General features: G+C 38.3%; 1 protein-coding gene across 4 annotated transcripts in view; it reads right to left on the bottom strand.

Annotated features, from left to right (window-relative positions):
- Nucleotides 1-1,388: 1,388 nt before the first annotated feature.
- LOC137623093 (cell adhesion molecule Dscam1-like) overlaps nucleotides 1,389-17,919 on the bottom strand; it is a 317,782-nt gene continuing 301,251 nt past the window's right edge. For 2 of the 4 annotated variants that reach the window (XM_068353749.1, XM_068353751.1), the window contains exons 23-27: nucleotides 17,591-17,755; nucleotides 15,756-15,928; nucleotides 13,893-14,043; nucleotides 11,615-11,699; nucleotides 1,389-3,240 (exon numbers count right to left, since the gene is read on the bottom strand). In XM_068353749.1, the coding sequence (XP_068209850.1) occupies nucleotides 3,153-3,240; nucleotides 11,615-11,699; nucleotides 13,893-14,043; nucleotides 15,756-15,928; nucleotides 17,591-17,755 (662 nt within the window). In that variant the 3' untranslated portion in view covers nucleotides 1,389-3,152. Of the gene's footprint in view, nucleotides 3,241-11,614; nucleotides 11,700-13,888; nucleotides 14,044-15,755; nucleotides 15,929-17,590; nucleotides 17,756-17,919 lie in introns of all 4 variants that reach the window. The other 2 variants (XR_011040551.1, XM_068353750.1) reach the window with 2 other exon arrangements.

Genomic DNA, 17,919 nt, shown 5'->3' with positions numbered 1-17,919 from the left:
TTCAGTTAAGACAGCTCCCTCCTATCCCGATCACACAATGATTTTGCTCTCCTGTAAATCTACAGCTTCAAGCATATCTTTTTACAATAAAGTCATTGGTGACATAAATTCATTCAGACCACATCTGTTCACCACAAAATCTGTGAGTATTGGCAAATATTACTTGTACAAAGTTATTTTGAAGAAACATTTATGGTGTATTTTGATGTCAGAAGTCATTTTCTTTTCTAAATGTAGATTTAAGCAGCTAAAAATAAGAATGTTGGATGAATCTGGATAGAGAAGACATTATTTTCGGGGAGCGGGTGACGAAATTTAGGCATTGTGAACCCAGTTACAGGGGTATTAGTATTGCACACTTGCTAAAGGAAAGAATTTCCAAGGCTAAATATTTTAAAGGAAATGCCCTGAAAAAAAATGGGCATATACAAAAGGAGAAAGCTGTAAAATGGGAATCTTATAGGATCACTTTTTATGTATCTCTAGAGATGAGCCCAGTTGCTGGCTTTTCTAATGACATCAGAGGGAATAAGTTTACCTTCAGGCACTCGGTTTATGTCCTTGTTGATTGCAAGTGATTACATGCTTTGTCATGGATGAAAAACTCGGTCCAAATTGAAGTTTGGTTGGCATTTATTGAAACAACTGTGAAACTGTATTAGTCTTTGTCCAGTCAAATCTATTGTGTCTAGAAAATGCTATTGATGGTAACCTTCTTTGGTCTACTTGAGCTATTTTTCAAACAGTAAACTGTGCTTTAAGACAAGTTCTTGCAGAGAAAGTTTCGATTATGGATGATTGTTATTTTTCTTTAGTACCAGGAAGATAATTCAGGGGTACTTTTATGAGGGCAATGAAAATTTCCATTACTTTGATGATAGCTTGCAATTCTGCTAGCAGTTTTCTTGGCCATTGCCTTCTCCTTCGTGGGTGAACCATGTGTCATGTATTCAGTGCATTATTTTTTCATTTGTTTTATCTGACTGGCTACTGTACTTTAAGACTGCTGTCTATTTTAATTTGGAATTTGCTGTTACCATATTTCTCAAGTGAAATTGGGGTTTTTAATTATAATCTAATAATTTAATACCTTTCTCCATTTACTTGGGATTTTATGGTTCCACTGCAATGCAAAGCAAGGCTGACTGACTGTCCATTAAGACCTAAAAAACTGCCATGATAGTCTGGAGTATTCATCTCTGGGGTATTGTATCTAAAAAATATCCTAGGAGGAACTTGGTGTCCCATGTTTAATCTGACAAAGAAAGAAAGTAGTTAGGTCCTGGTCAAACCTATAGAGTAGGTACACAAGAACTTTGTCACCTGCATTTCTCTTCAGTGTTTCATAGGGGTTTCTTTATTGGATTTGGCCGAATTTTTTTCCCTGCTCTATTGGATTAGTGGTATGCTATTAGAGAATTTTGTTTCCAGAAGGGGTTTTGGGATGCAAATACTGTACTGTATAACTCTTACCTCTGGAGTAGGATAGGTTAACTTCCAAAATTGTGATGTTTTGAGACTTGCAATTTATACAACACTAAACTCCTACATAATGAATATGGAGGAGTTCAGTTCTTAAATTCTGTATGTCTTAGTATTGTGATACAAAATATTTAAACTTGACCAAATTTAGTTTCAAATTGAAGTTCAACATAAAAACCTTAACTTATGGCTTGTTTATTCTTTATTAAAAAAGTATTTCACTTGAGAAAATATTTACATTTTATTGATCTTAAAAGAAAATATATACATACTTTTAATCATGAGATTAGATATCTTCATTCCAAAATGGGTTATATAAATACAGTGGAATTTATAGACCAACCCAACAGCCTTTGTAAACATTTAACATCATAAATTGAATCATTTAAATAGTTTTTTTTGTTTACTTATGAGTATATAATATTTCTGTATTTTAATAACATGCATCCAAACTGTATTTTAATAACATGCCACCAAATTATATTAGTAAAAGGTTAAACTGGTTCAATATTACCACAAACCCCTTTCTCCCTAGAAATTTATGACCTTCATGGATTTTCTTTTACATGAAAGGTTAATGGTTTGAAAGAAAATTATTTAAAACCATATGTCAAAGACATTTAGATATTAAATCAAACCTGGATAACATGTTTCTAGTGGTTATGGTATAAAGATTATAATTTCACGAACCATATTATTCACTGTCAATTTACTACACACTTTAGAAACCTGCATAACAATGCACACGTAAGCAACATCTATTGTTTGTTATATCACAGCACATATTACTAATCATGTAAAATCCATTATGACAGCCATTCTGGTGAAAAATGTTATGCTATCTGTAGTATGAATTAAAACAAAATATGTTAGGAAAATTTGGTTGTGCTTACAGCAAGACAAAAATTTAGCTGGTTAAATATACAATGTAAATAAACATACTTTTGCCAGGCATCTTAATGTTTAACGATACAGAAATATCTAAACATACTTCCACTTTGTTATACAGTAAAGTATATAGATCCTAAGTAACCATTACAGCAATAATAATTCCACAATTTTTCTTTTAACTGGTAAATAGCAGTAGTTATGAGGAAATGACATGAATTTCCATATTATTTTCTATATACAATAATGTTTAGACAAATAGAAAGACAAGTATTTCAACATTCCTAACAGAATTATGCACTATACAAGTATTTTTAAAGAGCTATTCACAATTAGTTGAGATATATATAACTTTAATGATTTCAAATTAAAAATTCCAGATTCATTCTTTCACTAAATTATAAATAAAATAAAAGTTAGCAAGATGAAAAAGTACTGTACACTGCATTTGACAAAATGTTCTCATTGACACCCGGAACTTGACACAAACTTTCCATTCACAAAATTCTTTTGACAAACTTTCCAGTCACTAAATTCTCTTGTGCTTCATTCACTTGTTTTTTAACTTGGGTAAATATTGAATAAATCTCTAAATGGTCTTTGGATAAATATGTCTTTGAAAGATTTCAAAAGTTAGAAGGCAGTGTGAAAAGCACCAAATATGTAAATAAATAAACTTGGTAAAAACTATTACTATTGTCATGAATACATGAAATCTTTTATTTATCTTTTCCAGTGCCAACTTTCAATCTATGAAAGGGAGAGGGCATTAAAATGATGTTTTACCATCGCAGGTCACACTCTGCATCGCTTGCATGGCCCCTTAGTGAACCACCACCTTCACTGTAACGCCGTCCAACTGCTGGGCTCCTGAAATTATAATAACGTATAGTAATTGGTAATGACTTACTTATAGCAAGGTAGACTTTTTACTTTTGTCAAATTTTAAAATGTTAGAGAGAATTATTAAAGGGTCTATGTAATGACATCACTATAATTTTACTACTAGTGTCATAATGCTCGAGAAGCATAAATGCTGGTGTTGAGGGTCCTCATTGACAATGTTAAAAAATTGGCTTTAATTTCCAGGAATAATTAGAATAATTAATGGCATGTAGCTTCAATGTTTGCGCCGTAAGCATAAAGCTAAATATTTAAATCTTGACTTCCTTGTAACTTAAACATGGATGATAGAAGTAATCTCTTTTCAGCACAAAAAAGGGTGCGTGACCAGGCTACAGACTTTAGAATTTTATGATAGATTTTTTATGCAGTGATACCTCAGGTTATGAGCAAAAATTTCCCTCCATATGCAAAGTTTTTGTTGATAGGTACTAAAGAGATTAGCACAGAGTCAGTCAAGTGGTGGCCATATGCCACACATGCAGTGTTCATGTGATTTTTCTCCCATTTTTTTAATTCCTTGTCAAAAGTAAATGTAAGTGTTTAAAAAAAAAATATCAAGTGTCCATAAAGCATAAATTAAGGGATTAGGTTAGTGAAAGTGAATACCATTCAAGAGAGAGAATTTTGATATTCTACCCAAGTTCTCATGGAGGGAGATCCTCCTCTCATCTCCCACACAGTAGCCACAACTCTCCTCTAAGGAAAAGTAAGAGTTGAACTTGTTGATATTTTTATTCTTTATTTTGGATTATTAATCTGTAATAATTTCTGATGTTAGGAGTTACTTATTTTTTAAACATTACAAACCTTTAGAAATGAGTGACTGTATTTATAAATGTATAGAATGCATAAAGGTAATTTCCTAGTGGGAATTTTCTTTTGTTTTACAAGCATTTTGGGTTAAGAGCTTGCTCTTGGAATGGATTAAACTCTTATACCAAGGTACCACTTTTTCATATACTTTCAATAGAGTAATGTAACAAGTTTTATAGAATATTACAATTGAATTGAATCTGGTTAGTAGCTTATTTTTTATGACCATATTTAATTAAAGTTCCTCTATGTTTCAGAACCATGCTTGATTGTACTTAACCAGGGAGTGTAGTTGAATGGGATGATCTTTTTCAAGGACCTCAAAATCTGATCATATTCAGAGGAAACTTATAGAGACTAGTCTATATCAGGTAACGAATTAACCAAGTATATTTATTCCAACCCAAGATGAAATTTTTAAAATCAATCTTTCCTCAGAGTTCATTGCTGTTCCTACTCCAGATGAAATAGATTCCACCACCTATTTTAGTATAAGAATTCCATGCCAGGTACAATAGATCAGTCACCCTAATACTGTAATCCCGTACCTATAGGTGCTGCTCTTGCTCCTATTTTTAGCTGGTATAATCTCCTCTGGTTGACTAGAGAATTCATAGTAGAGCATTCGTAATTTCATCATTTTTGTTTTTATCATGTAAAGGTATTTTTCTTTTGCTATGTTTGGGGTAGGATAAGTTTCGCTTATTATGGCGAACGTATCTTTGTCATTTTCTAAATCTGTAGGGACTTGAGATTCCTTGGGGGAGGAAGAAGTTTCTCTTGCTGAAAGAATTTCTTCTATTGCTTTACGGAAGTCGAAGGGGATGGTGGGTTCATTTGGATCCTGTAATACTGTGGGGTATCTCTAATGAGTTTGTTCTCAACCTAATAAGATCTAGGGTAAATTCTTTATCCACCTTCCATCCTGACATCTGGCAGTGAGCAGTGCTTTAAGGGAGCAATAGAGATGCTCAACATGCCATTGGCTTTGTAAGCCATCATATGGTTTAATTTTGTACTGTCACTAGCAGCGAGGGATTTCTAAAGGGCTAGTGTGAAATTATCCCCTTAATGCTGGTCACGTATTGGGGAAACCTGTCTTTGCTGACCAAATTTCTTAGAGCTTTTACACAGCTTTCACGTGTCTAATGTTGGACAGGCACTGCCTCACGCAATCAAGTTTTCTGGTCAGTGATGGTGAAAGGAATCAATTATCCCTTGAAGGGGGAGTATGGATCTCACAATGTCAATGTGAATGAGTGAGGCAGCAATTGCTTATCTCGAATGCTTTTACCTCTTATTCAATATGCCTTGTGAATTTTGATACCCGACAGGGAAGGCATTCGAAAGCCCATTTCTTCATTTTGTCTTCATCGTACTCCAAATGTATCGCTCTGTTTGGGCAGCAGAGAGGCCTCGTGGGTGATGATGCAGGTATACTTGGTGATAGTTGATAATTGCTGCTATTGGTGTGCTGACCAGCTATCAGCTTATTTTGTGAAGTCATGAATCGAGGGCTGATGGTCTGTTTGCACCAGGAATTGCCATCCCTCAAACATCTGTTAGAAAAGTCAAATGGCATAGTGGGCTGCCAGTTGTTTTCTAAGGTGGAGTATGTCTGTTCTGCTGGAGATAACTTCTTGTGAGATGCCAGTGGTCAGTAGCCATTGTGTGCATCCTACTAGAGTAATGCACTCACTGCTCTGCTACTAGCATTTGTGTGAGGGACCTTTTAGGAGAGAGGAAATACCAGTGTTACAACAGGTATTTGGGCTACTTGAAATGCTTCTTCTTGCTTATCTCACCAGCATGACTTAGGTTTTTCTTTTAAGCAGTCATATAATGGAGACATGATTTTAGCCGGGTGTGATATAAAACAAGTGATCATACCAGCAAAATCACGCAATGGTTTAATGTTCCCTGGCCTTGGGAAATTGGTGATTGTGAAGACCTTTATCAGAATGGGTTTAACTCCTTTGGGACTTGAATGATGACTGAGCAATTCTACTGTTAATTTTTCTCTGAGCTTCTCAAGAACTTGTCCTTGATCTACTACTTATATCTGAGGATGAAAATAAGGACGTCATCAACGTAAACGACGCACTATGGTAGTTCTCTGAGGATGGACTTCATGAAATGGTGAAAGATGGCATTTAGGTGTTGAAGTTCAAAACAGCTGTAATTAAAAGTACTGTATATGTTCCGAAGGGGTTGATGCTTGCTGGCTTTTTTTATATCCTCTTTTGCAAGTGTGAATTGATATTAGCTGTTCAGGAGATAGATTTTTGAGAATATTCTAACCCCTTTGAACTGATTAGTTATGTCAGGGGATATAAGGTATACATATCTAATACTGTTTGAACTTAAAGGTGGGATAGTTACTGCAGCATCACTAAGTGTTGTTTCCTTTAGACACCATGTGGAGGAGAGGGGCCCATTGCCTGGAGGCTTTTTGGCAGATTTCTGCCTGTTCCATGTCTTAGAACAGCTTTACATGGACTAGTATTTTGGACCCAGCTGTCTGAAGTGTTCATGCAGTAGGGATCCCTGTGACAATATGTTGTTTTGTAGGGCATGTGACATGCTGGACGTCATCCTTGAATAATATGGCAAATTTCTGAGGAACACAAGAGATTTCTGATCCTGGTGTAGAGCTTGTTTTGGACGTCATCCTTGAATAATATGGCAAATTTCTGAGGAACACAAGAGATTTCTGATCCTGGTGTAGAGCTTGTTTGTTGCTGACCTTTGAGTGATAGGGTAAAAGGGTATCTCACTGAATTAATTGCTGTCTAGATAAGTCTCTCAGCATGTTGTGTGCCCTCAGGAAATCTACTCTTGAGTAGTGTGAATGTGAGCCTTTGGGACTTATTCAACCGCCAAGAAATTCTACTGTATTTTTTGCCCATTTGCAGTTAACTTGTTGAACAATTAACTTGTATTCTCTGGGATTCTTGAGGACTTGTTTCACGTCCTTGCTCTTATGTTTATATTCGGGGCTGAAAATCAGGATACATCATGGTAATTTCCTGAAGATGTAGTCATTGAAAGATGGCACTCGGCTGTTGAAGGGTGAAACAGTAGTAATTACAGGAAAAATATACTGTATGTCCTGAACAGGTTGATGATTGCTGTTTTTTTTTTTATAATATCTTGCAACCTTGTCTTCATAACACCCGTTCAGGAGATTGATTTTTGAGAATATTTTTCCCCATTTAAGCAAGTTAAATATGTCTGTAATGTTAGGTAGAGATACCTGTCTGATACTGTTTGACCTTAGTTGCTGTTAATCACCATAGGGTTGCTAATTGCAGTCTCCTTTAGACACTATGTGAAGGGGAGGGGAGATGCCCACGGGAAAGAGGCTTTATTGGAGATTCTGCTTGTTCCATGTCCTCGAAAAACTGATTTGCTTATGACAAGTTTGTTGGAGCTGTGTGAATCGTGTGTGCACTGGGGATCCCCATTACAGTAGGATGTTTGAGGTGATGTTTTGTAGGGCGTGTGAGGAAATGCTGGATGTCTTCCTCAAATATTTTGGTTAATTCTTGAAGAACGCAAGAGATTTGAGGTCCTGGTGTAGAGCTTTTTGCTGCCCTTGGAGTGATGGCAGCTATAGGGGCATCAGAGTAGTTGTGTGCCTTATGGAAATCTACTTTGAGTAGTATGAAGGTAATGTTGGCAAAGATAAAATGTCCAACTAAATGGTTTACCAGCGAATGCTACTTGCATTTCTGGTTCTATATTGTATATCTTTAGGGAGGTGCCTTTTGCGGTAGAGACGATGATTTTCGTGTGCCTGGTTAAATGAGGATTAATTTTCTGACATCTCTCATTGGTGATTTAGAAACTGCAGTCCTTGTCTGTTTCCTGAAAGAAAGACACTAATTTCCCTGCATGAAACAACTAGTCTAGCCATTGCTGTTGGTTATTTGGTTGTTGCAACACTTTTTGACAATGCAATCTTGCTCGCACTTTAAGAGCCTCGCTTCCCAATCTCCAATGGAAGAAACTAAAGCCCTTGAGTTTGCCTCGGACGTGGTGGGGGAATCTGGCTTGCCATCTGTCTCTTCACGCTTAGAGGTTATGGCTGGTTGATTGGATTCTACTGGTATCATTACCAAGTGAACTTAAAGTACCATTTGTAGGAAATGCTCAAGGGGCACGATGGATGCGTTAGGAATTGCAGAGACTGTTTTGTGTGGTAACTCTGTTGGGCACTAGTAGTAGCAGGTATTGTTATTAATATTCAGTGTTGCTTGTAGTCTTGTGAGGGGTATTATCTCCTATTGCCATTCCTACATTGTTAAAATATTTTCTGGCTCTGATGACAGGCAGTATACTGAAGGATAACCTCAACTGAGTCTTTCAGAGTTGTTTCTGACTGTGGTGTTTGGCTTGGCTAACCACTCTGTTTGAAGATGTCGTCAACTTTTCATGACAATGTGATGTTCGTGGACCTAAAAGTAACCTTAACCTTAGAACCAAGAAACCGTGTTGTGAAAGGAGGCAGGCGGTGGTTTCGCCAGGAAACTTGGTATTGTCCAGTATCTTTGGTCACTCAAGGGTCACCAATTTGCTGGTTAGGTTTGGACTGAAACAGAGGTACTAACTTGTTCGCCTATCCGGTAGTTACTTGGAAAGAAACTTAGTCTATGAAATTTATTTCTGAACTGGAAAGTAATCTCTGGCACCTTAGTTCAGTTAGTTCTTTGTGGGTTACATCAGATTTTTTATATTTCAAATTAGTCACTGCACTTAGATTTTCTCACTGCACTTACATCTTCCCAGACTGTACCATCCTGTAATAGCATTAGTTGTGCCGTTAAATCTAACAGAAAGGCCTTCTCTGTTACATGCCCACCCAATGTCAGCCTGTTCACAAATGTGTGTTCTTGCAGCTGCCTGTCTGTTAGCCAACTACCACTCTGAAACTGCTCTCAAATGGCCACCCTGTAGCTTCCTCTCTTGCTTGCTTGTCAGCTGTTTGTCTGCTTGCTAACTGCGCCTTATAGCTGCCTACCTGCCCGCCGAATCCAATCTTGCATCTGCCTGCCTGCTTGCTGACCGACTGTTTTTGCAGCTTTCTGCCTATTCACCGACTGCATCCATGCAGCTCCCTGCCTGTTCGCCAACTGAGCCATTGCAGCTCCCTGGCTCCTCGAAAACTGTGCCCTTGCAACTCCCTGCCTTATATCTGCTGGTCTGTTAACTCCCGGCCATTTTGCAGCTACCTGCCTCCTTGGCGAATACATACTTGCAGCTGCCTGCCTGCTCGCCGATGGAGGCTTTGCAGCTGTCTTGTCTGCCCGCTTGCTCACCGACGGGGCCTTTGCAGCTGTCTACCCGCCTGCTCGCCGACCGGTGCTTTGCTGCTGCCTGCCTGCCTGCTCGCCGACCGGTGCTTTGCTGCTGCCTGCCTGCCTGCTCGCCGACCGGTGCTTTGCTGCTGCTCGCCGACCGGTGCTTTGCTGCTGCCTGCCTGCCTGCTCGCCGACCGGTGCTTTGCTGCTGCCTGCCTGCCTGCTCGCCGACCGGTGCTTTGCTGCTGCCTGCCTGCCTGCTCGCCGACCGGTGCTTTGCTGCTGCCTGCCTGCCTGCTCGCCGACCGGTGCTTTGCTGCTGCCTGCCTGCTCGCCGACCGGTGCTTTGCTGCTGCCTGCCTGCTCGCCGACCAGTGCTTTGCTGCTATCTGCCTGCCTGCTCGCCAATCGGTGCTTTGCTGCTGCCTGCTTGCCGATCGGTGCTTTGCTGCTGCCTGCTCACCGACCGGTGCCTTGCTGCTGCCTGCTCGCCGACCAGTGCTTTGCTGCTGCCTGCTCGCCGACCAGTGCTTTGCTGCTGCCTGCTCGCCAACCGGTGCTTTGCTGCTGCCTGCCTGCCTGATTGCCGACCGGTGCTTTGCAGCTGCCTGCCTGCCTGTTCGCCGACCGGTGCTTTGCGGCTGCCTGCCTGCTCTCCGATCAGTACTTTGCAGCTGCCTGCTCTCCGACCGGTGCTTTGCAGGTGCCTACCTGCCTGCTCGCTGGCCGGTGCTTTGCAGCTGCCTGCCTGCCTCCTTGCTGACTGGTGCTTTGCAGCTGCCTGCCTGCCAGCCTGCTAGCCAAACAGTTCTTTTGTTGCTGCCTGCTTGCTAGCCAACCAGTTCTTAGCTGCTGCTGTCTTCCTGCTCACCCACCGGTGCTTTTTTGCTGCCTGCCTGCTCACCGACCAGTGGTTTGAGCTGCCTGCCTACTCACTGACCAGTTATTTGCTGTTGCCTGCCTGCTCGCCGACCAGTGGTTTGCTGCTGCCTTCCTGCTCGCCGACCAGTGGTTTGCTGCGTCCTGCCTACTAGCCGCCCGGTGGTTTGCTGCTTCTTGCCTCCTTTGCGACTGCCTGCTTGCCTTCTTTGCGACCGGTGCTTTGCTACTGCCTGCCTGCCTCCTTCGCGACCAGTTCTTTGCTGCTGCCTGCCTGCTTCCTTCGCGACCAGTTCTTTGCTGATGCCTGCCTGCTTCCCAACTGGTGCATTGCTTCTGCCTGCCTGCTTCCCAACTGGTGCATTGCTTCTGCCTGCCTGCTTCCCAACTGGTGCATTGCTTCTGCCTGCCTGCTTCCCAACTGGTGCATTGCTTCTGCCTGCCTGCTTCCCAACTGGTGCATTGCTTCTGCCTGCCTCCTTTGCGACCGGTGCTTTGATGCTGCCTGTCTGCTTCCCGACTGGTGCTTTGCAGCTGCCTCCCTGATCACCGACCGGTGCTTTGCAGCTGCCTCCCTGATCACCGACTGGTGCTTTGCAGCTGCCTCCCTGATCACCGACCGGTGCTTTGCAGCTGCCTCCCTGATCACCAACCGGCGCTTTGCAGCTGCCTCCCTGATCACCGACTGGTGCTTTGCAGCTGCCTGCCTGATCCCCGACTGGTGCTTTGCAGCTGCCTGCCTGATCCCCGACTGGTGCTTTGCAGCTGCCTGCCTGATCCCCGACTGGTGCTTTGCAGTTGCCTGCCTGATCACCAACCGGTGCTTTGCAGCTGCCCGCTGAGTTCGTCCTTGACTGCATCCTGGCAGTGGCCCGCCGACTGCGTCGTGGCAGAAGTAGGGGATTCAGCATATGAAGCTTCATTTGTGGAGGGAAAGGGGGGAGTGTGGCACCCTAGCAGTACCAACCAAACTTAGCTAAATCCCTAGTCGGGCTGGAAGGAGCGAAGAGGAAAGTACCCCCCCCTTTTTTTTATGTTGGCTACTTACCAAAATTGGGTTTAATGCTTTGTTAGATATAGATAAAATCATACTGTACTTGGATTAATATGCTTGGTCATTAACAGGAATTCTCCCATAAAGATAAATCAACAAATCAGATACATACAAGATCTTGCTTCCTTAGTACCCACAAACCATTGATGCACATGGCTTCTGCAGCTTTCTAACTACATTGTTTTCCTTCAATAAAATTAGAAATGCAGTGCAGATATTAGGCATGTGTAAATGATGGATTTGTTGCATAATTTTTTTATTCACATCTTTATAAATTTAAATGACATACCTTGGATGCTTTGGGTGGCGAAGTGTGTGTTGATGATGGTGTGCCTGTCTCATAGATTTAGGGGAACCGGACGTTGCGGGGGATCCTGGCAAAGGTCATCAAAAACACACAAAAAATTAGTGTTAAAATCCCAAAAGTGTAAATTGTAAAAGTAAAATGATAAAATACCATTAATGTTTGAATATACTGTACATCATAGTCACTTATTCACTATATATAGTGACTTGTTGGTGACTAAATATATTTTTTCAATGACCATGACACTTATTTATTTTCCTTTTCCTTAAAACCTAACCATTTATATTTTATGAAACCTATTACTGTAACTTAGTTATTTAAAACTATAAGTTTGTTATTTAAAAGTATACAAAACATTACATTTAGAGTACAGAAACAAAGCATGTTAAGGTTGTAGATGGTACTGTACTTCATAAAATTTGGTGCAAGCCAAAAATCATAAATCAGATAGAGAAAACTAACTCCTATTGATTACCATGGTGGAGAGACTAATAAACATGGAATACAGATTGCATGGTCGGACTTGACTGTATCAATACACAGTTTTATTGTGAAAGATGCAGTGGTGCACAATTCATGAAAAATTAAAAAGAGAAATTTTAGTAGATACTAAGATTATGAAAATCTTTGTAATCTCAATGAAACAAGAATATGTAATACACGTTTCCCAATTTCTAAAACAATGTGTATGGTATTTCCCTTTACGAAACGTGAGTGAAATTTAAAATCCCTATGGTATTTCACTTTACAAAATGTGAATGAAATTTAAAATCCCTCATCAGCAAAAGGAGGGCTACCAATGAAAATTAGATTGCAGTAGATATCAAAGTTATTTGGAAGACTTAATCCCAAGATGATAACATTAACAATAGGACAAATTAGAGGGTCTATCTCAAACATTCCTGTCTGGTAATCTGTTGGACAAGATTTTAAGACCTGCTTCAGTTTAATAGTATTAGTAGTGTCTACAACGTCACCATCCTTGTGAGCTAAGGGTGGGGATTTGGGAAGCCTATAAAGTAGGTATTACCTGCTGATTCATCAGCAGCCATTGCCTGGCCCTCCCTGGTTGTAGCTTGACGGAGGGTGGTTTGGGTACTGATCATTATGTATACATAATCTTTTTCTGGGCAGTAGTGGGTAACTTTTTAAGTATCAAGAGCAACCTATTGTTTTTCAAAACAAGAGCAACACATTCTTTTTTGTTATAATTTTTAAAAAGTATACAGTATATTGTTTATATTGCCATTATATTAAAATGAAAACTTTCAAGTAAAATTTAGGATTAAAATTTATTTTGATATCAGATGTCATTCTGTGTATACTTTAACTTGTAATTTTAAGGGAGGAACATATTTCTTTATAAGTTTCTATTTTATTAAAGAGGCCTGTTGAAAGCAAATCGCTGAATGAAATAGTTAGTTTATGCTGCATTAAAATGTAATTATAGATATCAGAAGAACCATTAGCCAATGTAATTTTGATTAGATTTGGCTAAACAGGATTTTGTACTTTAAATCAAATTATACAAAAAAGAATTGAGTAAAATACAATATACATACATTAGGCTTGAATAAAAACAAAAATTGGCCAAGTTTCCATGCAATTCGGTATAAATTTTCTAGATCTGTTGAAATGGTTAAACAAGGAGCAGAATCAGGACTATGATAAAAAGTAATACTATGATTATGTGGCACTGTTAAAATGGTTAAAGAAAGGACAAAATTAAGACTATGATAAAAAGCAATATGATTAAGTAGCCTCTTAAAACATCACTTGACATTACCCACAATAACTAGAACCCTTGGCTAAGATTAGTAAAAAATTCAGGACATTCAGTGGTGAAGTTTTTCAAAACCACCTCACATTACACACTACAGTATATTCCAAAATGCATTGTATGGAAAAACTAAAGATCACTACATTTTAGAAATTAAGAAAGCATTAAGATATTGACAACCCTACAGTACTGTACTATTATGCATAAGGTGACTACTGTACCTGTATATTTTAGTAATAAAATGATTTTAGTTTTAAAGAAGCAGAGAGTAACTACAGTAACAACATATTCATATTTTCTGCATGGGGAAAAAAATTGGCCAATTTACTTTACATACTATGATAGCAATATAATTACTGTACATATTACATCAGTCTTTTGTGATTTTAAGTATGATACAGCAATAATAGATCATGCAATAAGGTACTGTACAACAAAAACAGGCCATATGCAAGATAAATATGGGAGTGACAAACCTACTGGTCCTGATGTGTCGCGGTCGCCTATGGTGTGGGGCAGGTTGACGTACATCATTTGAGCCATCTATTGAAGTACCATAGTCTTCCGTTTCTGACCCTTCGTAAGGAAATCCACGTGGGGGCCTTGACTCCCTTTCAGTCTGATGCAATACCAGGAGAGTTAAAAAGATTTTGGTTAGTACTGTACATTTTATTAATAAAAAGACAAAAACTGTTTTACTGTAATAATAAAATTTATTATTTCTATACTCACCTGATGTTCACATTGCACTAGGCTTCGGAAGGTTGTGTTATGTTGACATTACCATTTAAGAAAAAAAATATAGGTTTTCTTTCCTTCTAATATATTAATGTATCTAGTAAACAATGTGACTTAACGGCAGCTACCAACAATAACACAGTACACGCGAATGTCGTATTGTCTACTTCAGTCTTTCAAGTTTAAATTCCCCATTCTATTGATGCTAATAGTTAGTGGGGAGGAAGGAAAGTACTATAGAAAATATAAATTGCTAAAAATCTGTTTTTTTTTTTATGAACCTCCACTGATGTTTTATACTGTTTACTCTCCATCTATTATGGTGGTGGTGGATAGCTAATGAAGGAAAAAGATTGGGCATTTAGTTGCCATAATCAAATAATATCCTAGACTTACTTGTAATCTCTAGATGTAGGGTACTTAAACACTAGATTGACTTAATATTACTGTACTTTTATCACCTAATTACTAATGTATATAACAAATCTAAAATAATATGGAACTAAAAGTATAATTTACAAAATTAAATTCAAAATATTACTTGACTGCAACCCCAAAGTATGAATCTGCCAAGCTAACAAGTCAAATTCTAAATGTTATCAGACTACCGGCTCAGCAGCCACTATGGGAACAAAAGCCGATTGCAAGTTGTAAACCAGGGCTCTTCGACAATGTTCCCTTTCGTTGTCATGGTCCATAAGACTCCACATCTGAACTAACAGACTTCGTTCTTTCAATGATTAATAATAGAAGAACAAAATTTATTTTCTTTTCCAATGATGAGGATGATTTTCCAATGGAAAAAAACCCGAAAGAACTGTTACAGTATTAACATCCCCAAATAAAAAATTCTCAGCTGGCAAGAGAAGAAACTTTTCAACACTGACCAGAACCCTTTACCGCTGTAAAAATTTGAGAAATTAAGTTTGTTGAAAATGCCTTCTGTCTATGCATGTCAAAAAAAGCCAAAGACCAGTTATAAGAAACTCTCAACCCCATGATTCTTAGCCTTTGGAAATGGGGCCCTTTCTGAGAACATAAGAGCACTTGCATTGATAAATCTTTAAACCTCCGACAGAGCAAAGGAAGTATAATTTATATGGATACGAAAATGTTAGTTATATTGAAAGCATCCAATTATCTTCCTTTATAGCCTACCAAAATCATTGAAGGTGTTTCCATATAAAACTTAGCAAGAAATGCAAATGTTGAGGTACGAGATAACAAGAACTGGTTTCCCACTAACACCCCGATGCTTTTGGGTACGAGGAGTAAACTTTTTGTTAATTCCACTGAAAAAGTCTTAAAATCTCTTCTAAATATTTTTACAACTTCTTTACAAACCCAGATAAAATTAGGCCCTTTGTAATATTTTCTAACTGACTATGATATAGATAATATAGAACTTAAACAGCAATCTGAATGAAAAAAATAACTTGCACATAAGCGAATGATAAGTAAAACTGTATAAAAACTGGGGTAAGAGCCCTGTCTTTTGTTTTGGTTATTAAGAAATGAACTAATTCATAACACAGTATAAGGTAGTATTGATTTAAAAAAAGACAGGATATATTTTTCATGCACTTAAAACATTTAGCAACTTACTAGATTTGGTGAATCCACATCATGAAGGGAAGGAGCTTGGTAGACTAAAGCTGTGAAAGCCTTTTGTCCTCTTTGATGATTAGGTGGAGAAGGAGGGGCTGGTGGAGGGGGGCTTCCTCGTCCTAACTGGAATGTTGCAGTTGCATAAGGATACAGCTCCTCTTCACTGTAGTCTGAAAGCACAAATAATTTTCAATACAGGATCATTTATGGTATGAAAATGTTTACTTGAAAATTACAGTGAACCTCAACAAGATTTCAAGCGTGTTAAAAGAGGTGATTTTATATGCTTTCAATTTGTAGAATAGGGAAAACAAAAAGCTACAATATAAATAAATATATAAAAGTAATCCTAAATAATGATTTAAATTGTTTTGAAATAAAATACGATCGTACAAGGGAGGTCTCAGAAAGGTACACAATTTAAATAACGATTCACCTTCACCAACAATATCAATCACTAAATCTCTGGTCGGATGGGAAGGAGATCCCAGATACTCCTAAGAAAGTAGTTCAAGGTAAGTACTTCGTGTTGGAACAAATTTCATTTTACATTCGGAAAACAAGAAAATTATGCAAACAAAACTTGCCCAACAAAAAATAAATGAAATTTAAAGATGAAATGAAAGATCAAAAAGGCTGCAGATGGGAGAGAGATGCAGTTTATATTGGCACTATTTACCAGCTCCTCTTTCCATCGGGAATAAACTGCTTTACATACTTCATGACATAATTTATTTTTAATTTCTTAACTGAAGCTCTTCATTAGATAATGAAGAGCACATTCCAGGAAGTTTGAGTGACCATTCTTATCTGCAGCATCTCTAACATAGATTAGACTATACCCTGGTGACCTAATGATACCTTCATACAAAAGTATATATGCAAAATTCACTTATATGTGGCCACCACAAGTTTGGAACCACTGAAACAAAGTTCCAAAACACACTATTAACAACCAAACTGCTGGTTTGCTCCACACTGAAGCTACAAAGGGTTTGAATGGAATAACGGCAGGTAAGGACGGCCAACTGTACACATGATTAAACAGGGTTATGATGAAACTAACTACTGTTAAGAGAAAGATGATCGAATAAGAATTAATTATTCATATATGATCTTCTCAATAAGTAAAGTGAAAGATGGAGAAGGGTAACTTAAGATTAAACATGAACAGCAATGAAGAAGGAAGAAGACGCATGGGTCTTTGAGTTATCAGCAACAATGCACTGAGGAGGCAGTAAATATATTAGATAATTGAAGAAAAATAAGAGCAATAGCGCATGGAGAAAGAAATAGTGAACAAAGCAATAATACCGAACATGAAGCACATCACTTTAAATATGAACAGATGAGTTAATAATTGCCTCAGTACAGTAATCAACTACGTTTACTGTATGGGATAACAAAGGAGGTCCACAAAGTTTGTATAGTAGGTCAAAAGAAGCTGGTATGATGGGATAAAAATTAAAACCAAAAAGGATGAATATACTCTATCTAAGCTATGCAGGGCAAGGGAAGAGATACATGAACAAATGTAATGATTAGCGCTCGTCTCTTTCTTTTACTTGCAAATTTTTCAGAAGTTTCTTGTTCATGTATGGGTTTTTTAAAGTAATAAAAATATCTAATACTTTGATCATTAACACCATGTACTCATAGTTTGTTAGTTGAAGTGAATAAAGAATATGAGGGTAGCAAATGGGATACTCTTATCACTATGGTTTTGTACTGTTCATGCTTCCTCTAGAGTATGTAACAATTACACAAAATAAAAATTAATCTGGAAAGAAGAATTTTACAAACAGGAATTTTATACCTGTACATTGCTGTACCTGTATTATCCCTTAGTTCTGGTGTAGGCTGAGGAGGTGCAGGAGGGGGCCTCCGGACTGTCGTGTATACAGATTCATCTCTAGCTTGCATAGCTGTCTTCTCATCAGACCCTTTAGTGGCCACGGAGTCTAGCATTTCCTTTTGAGGTGCACTACTTGAAGGCCCTGTAATGGCCAAACATTGAAAATAAAAAACACTGCCCTATTAACCTACATTTAATCTCAAACAGTTTTCCTATGTCCCAATTATTTTCAAGCTAGCTTTAGTCCTACATAACTTACCTATCAAATACACTGCGGTTCAGTAGTTAATGTATTGAATTTTATTC

Source organism: Palaemon carinicauda, chromosome 30, assembly GCF_036898095.1.
Source record: "Palaemon carinicauda isolate YSFRI2023 chromosome 30, ASM3689809v2, whole genome shotgun sequence".
In the NCBI taxonomy this organism is placed as follows: domain Eukaryota; kingdom Metazoa; phylum Arthropoda; class Malacostraca; order Decapoda; family Palaemonidae; genus Palaemon; species Palaemon carinicauda.
Note: the sequence above shows the minus strand (reverse complement) of the source record. Positions and strands in the feature narration are given on the sequence as shown.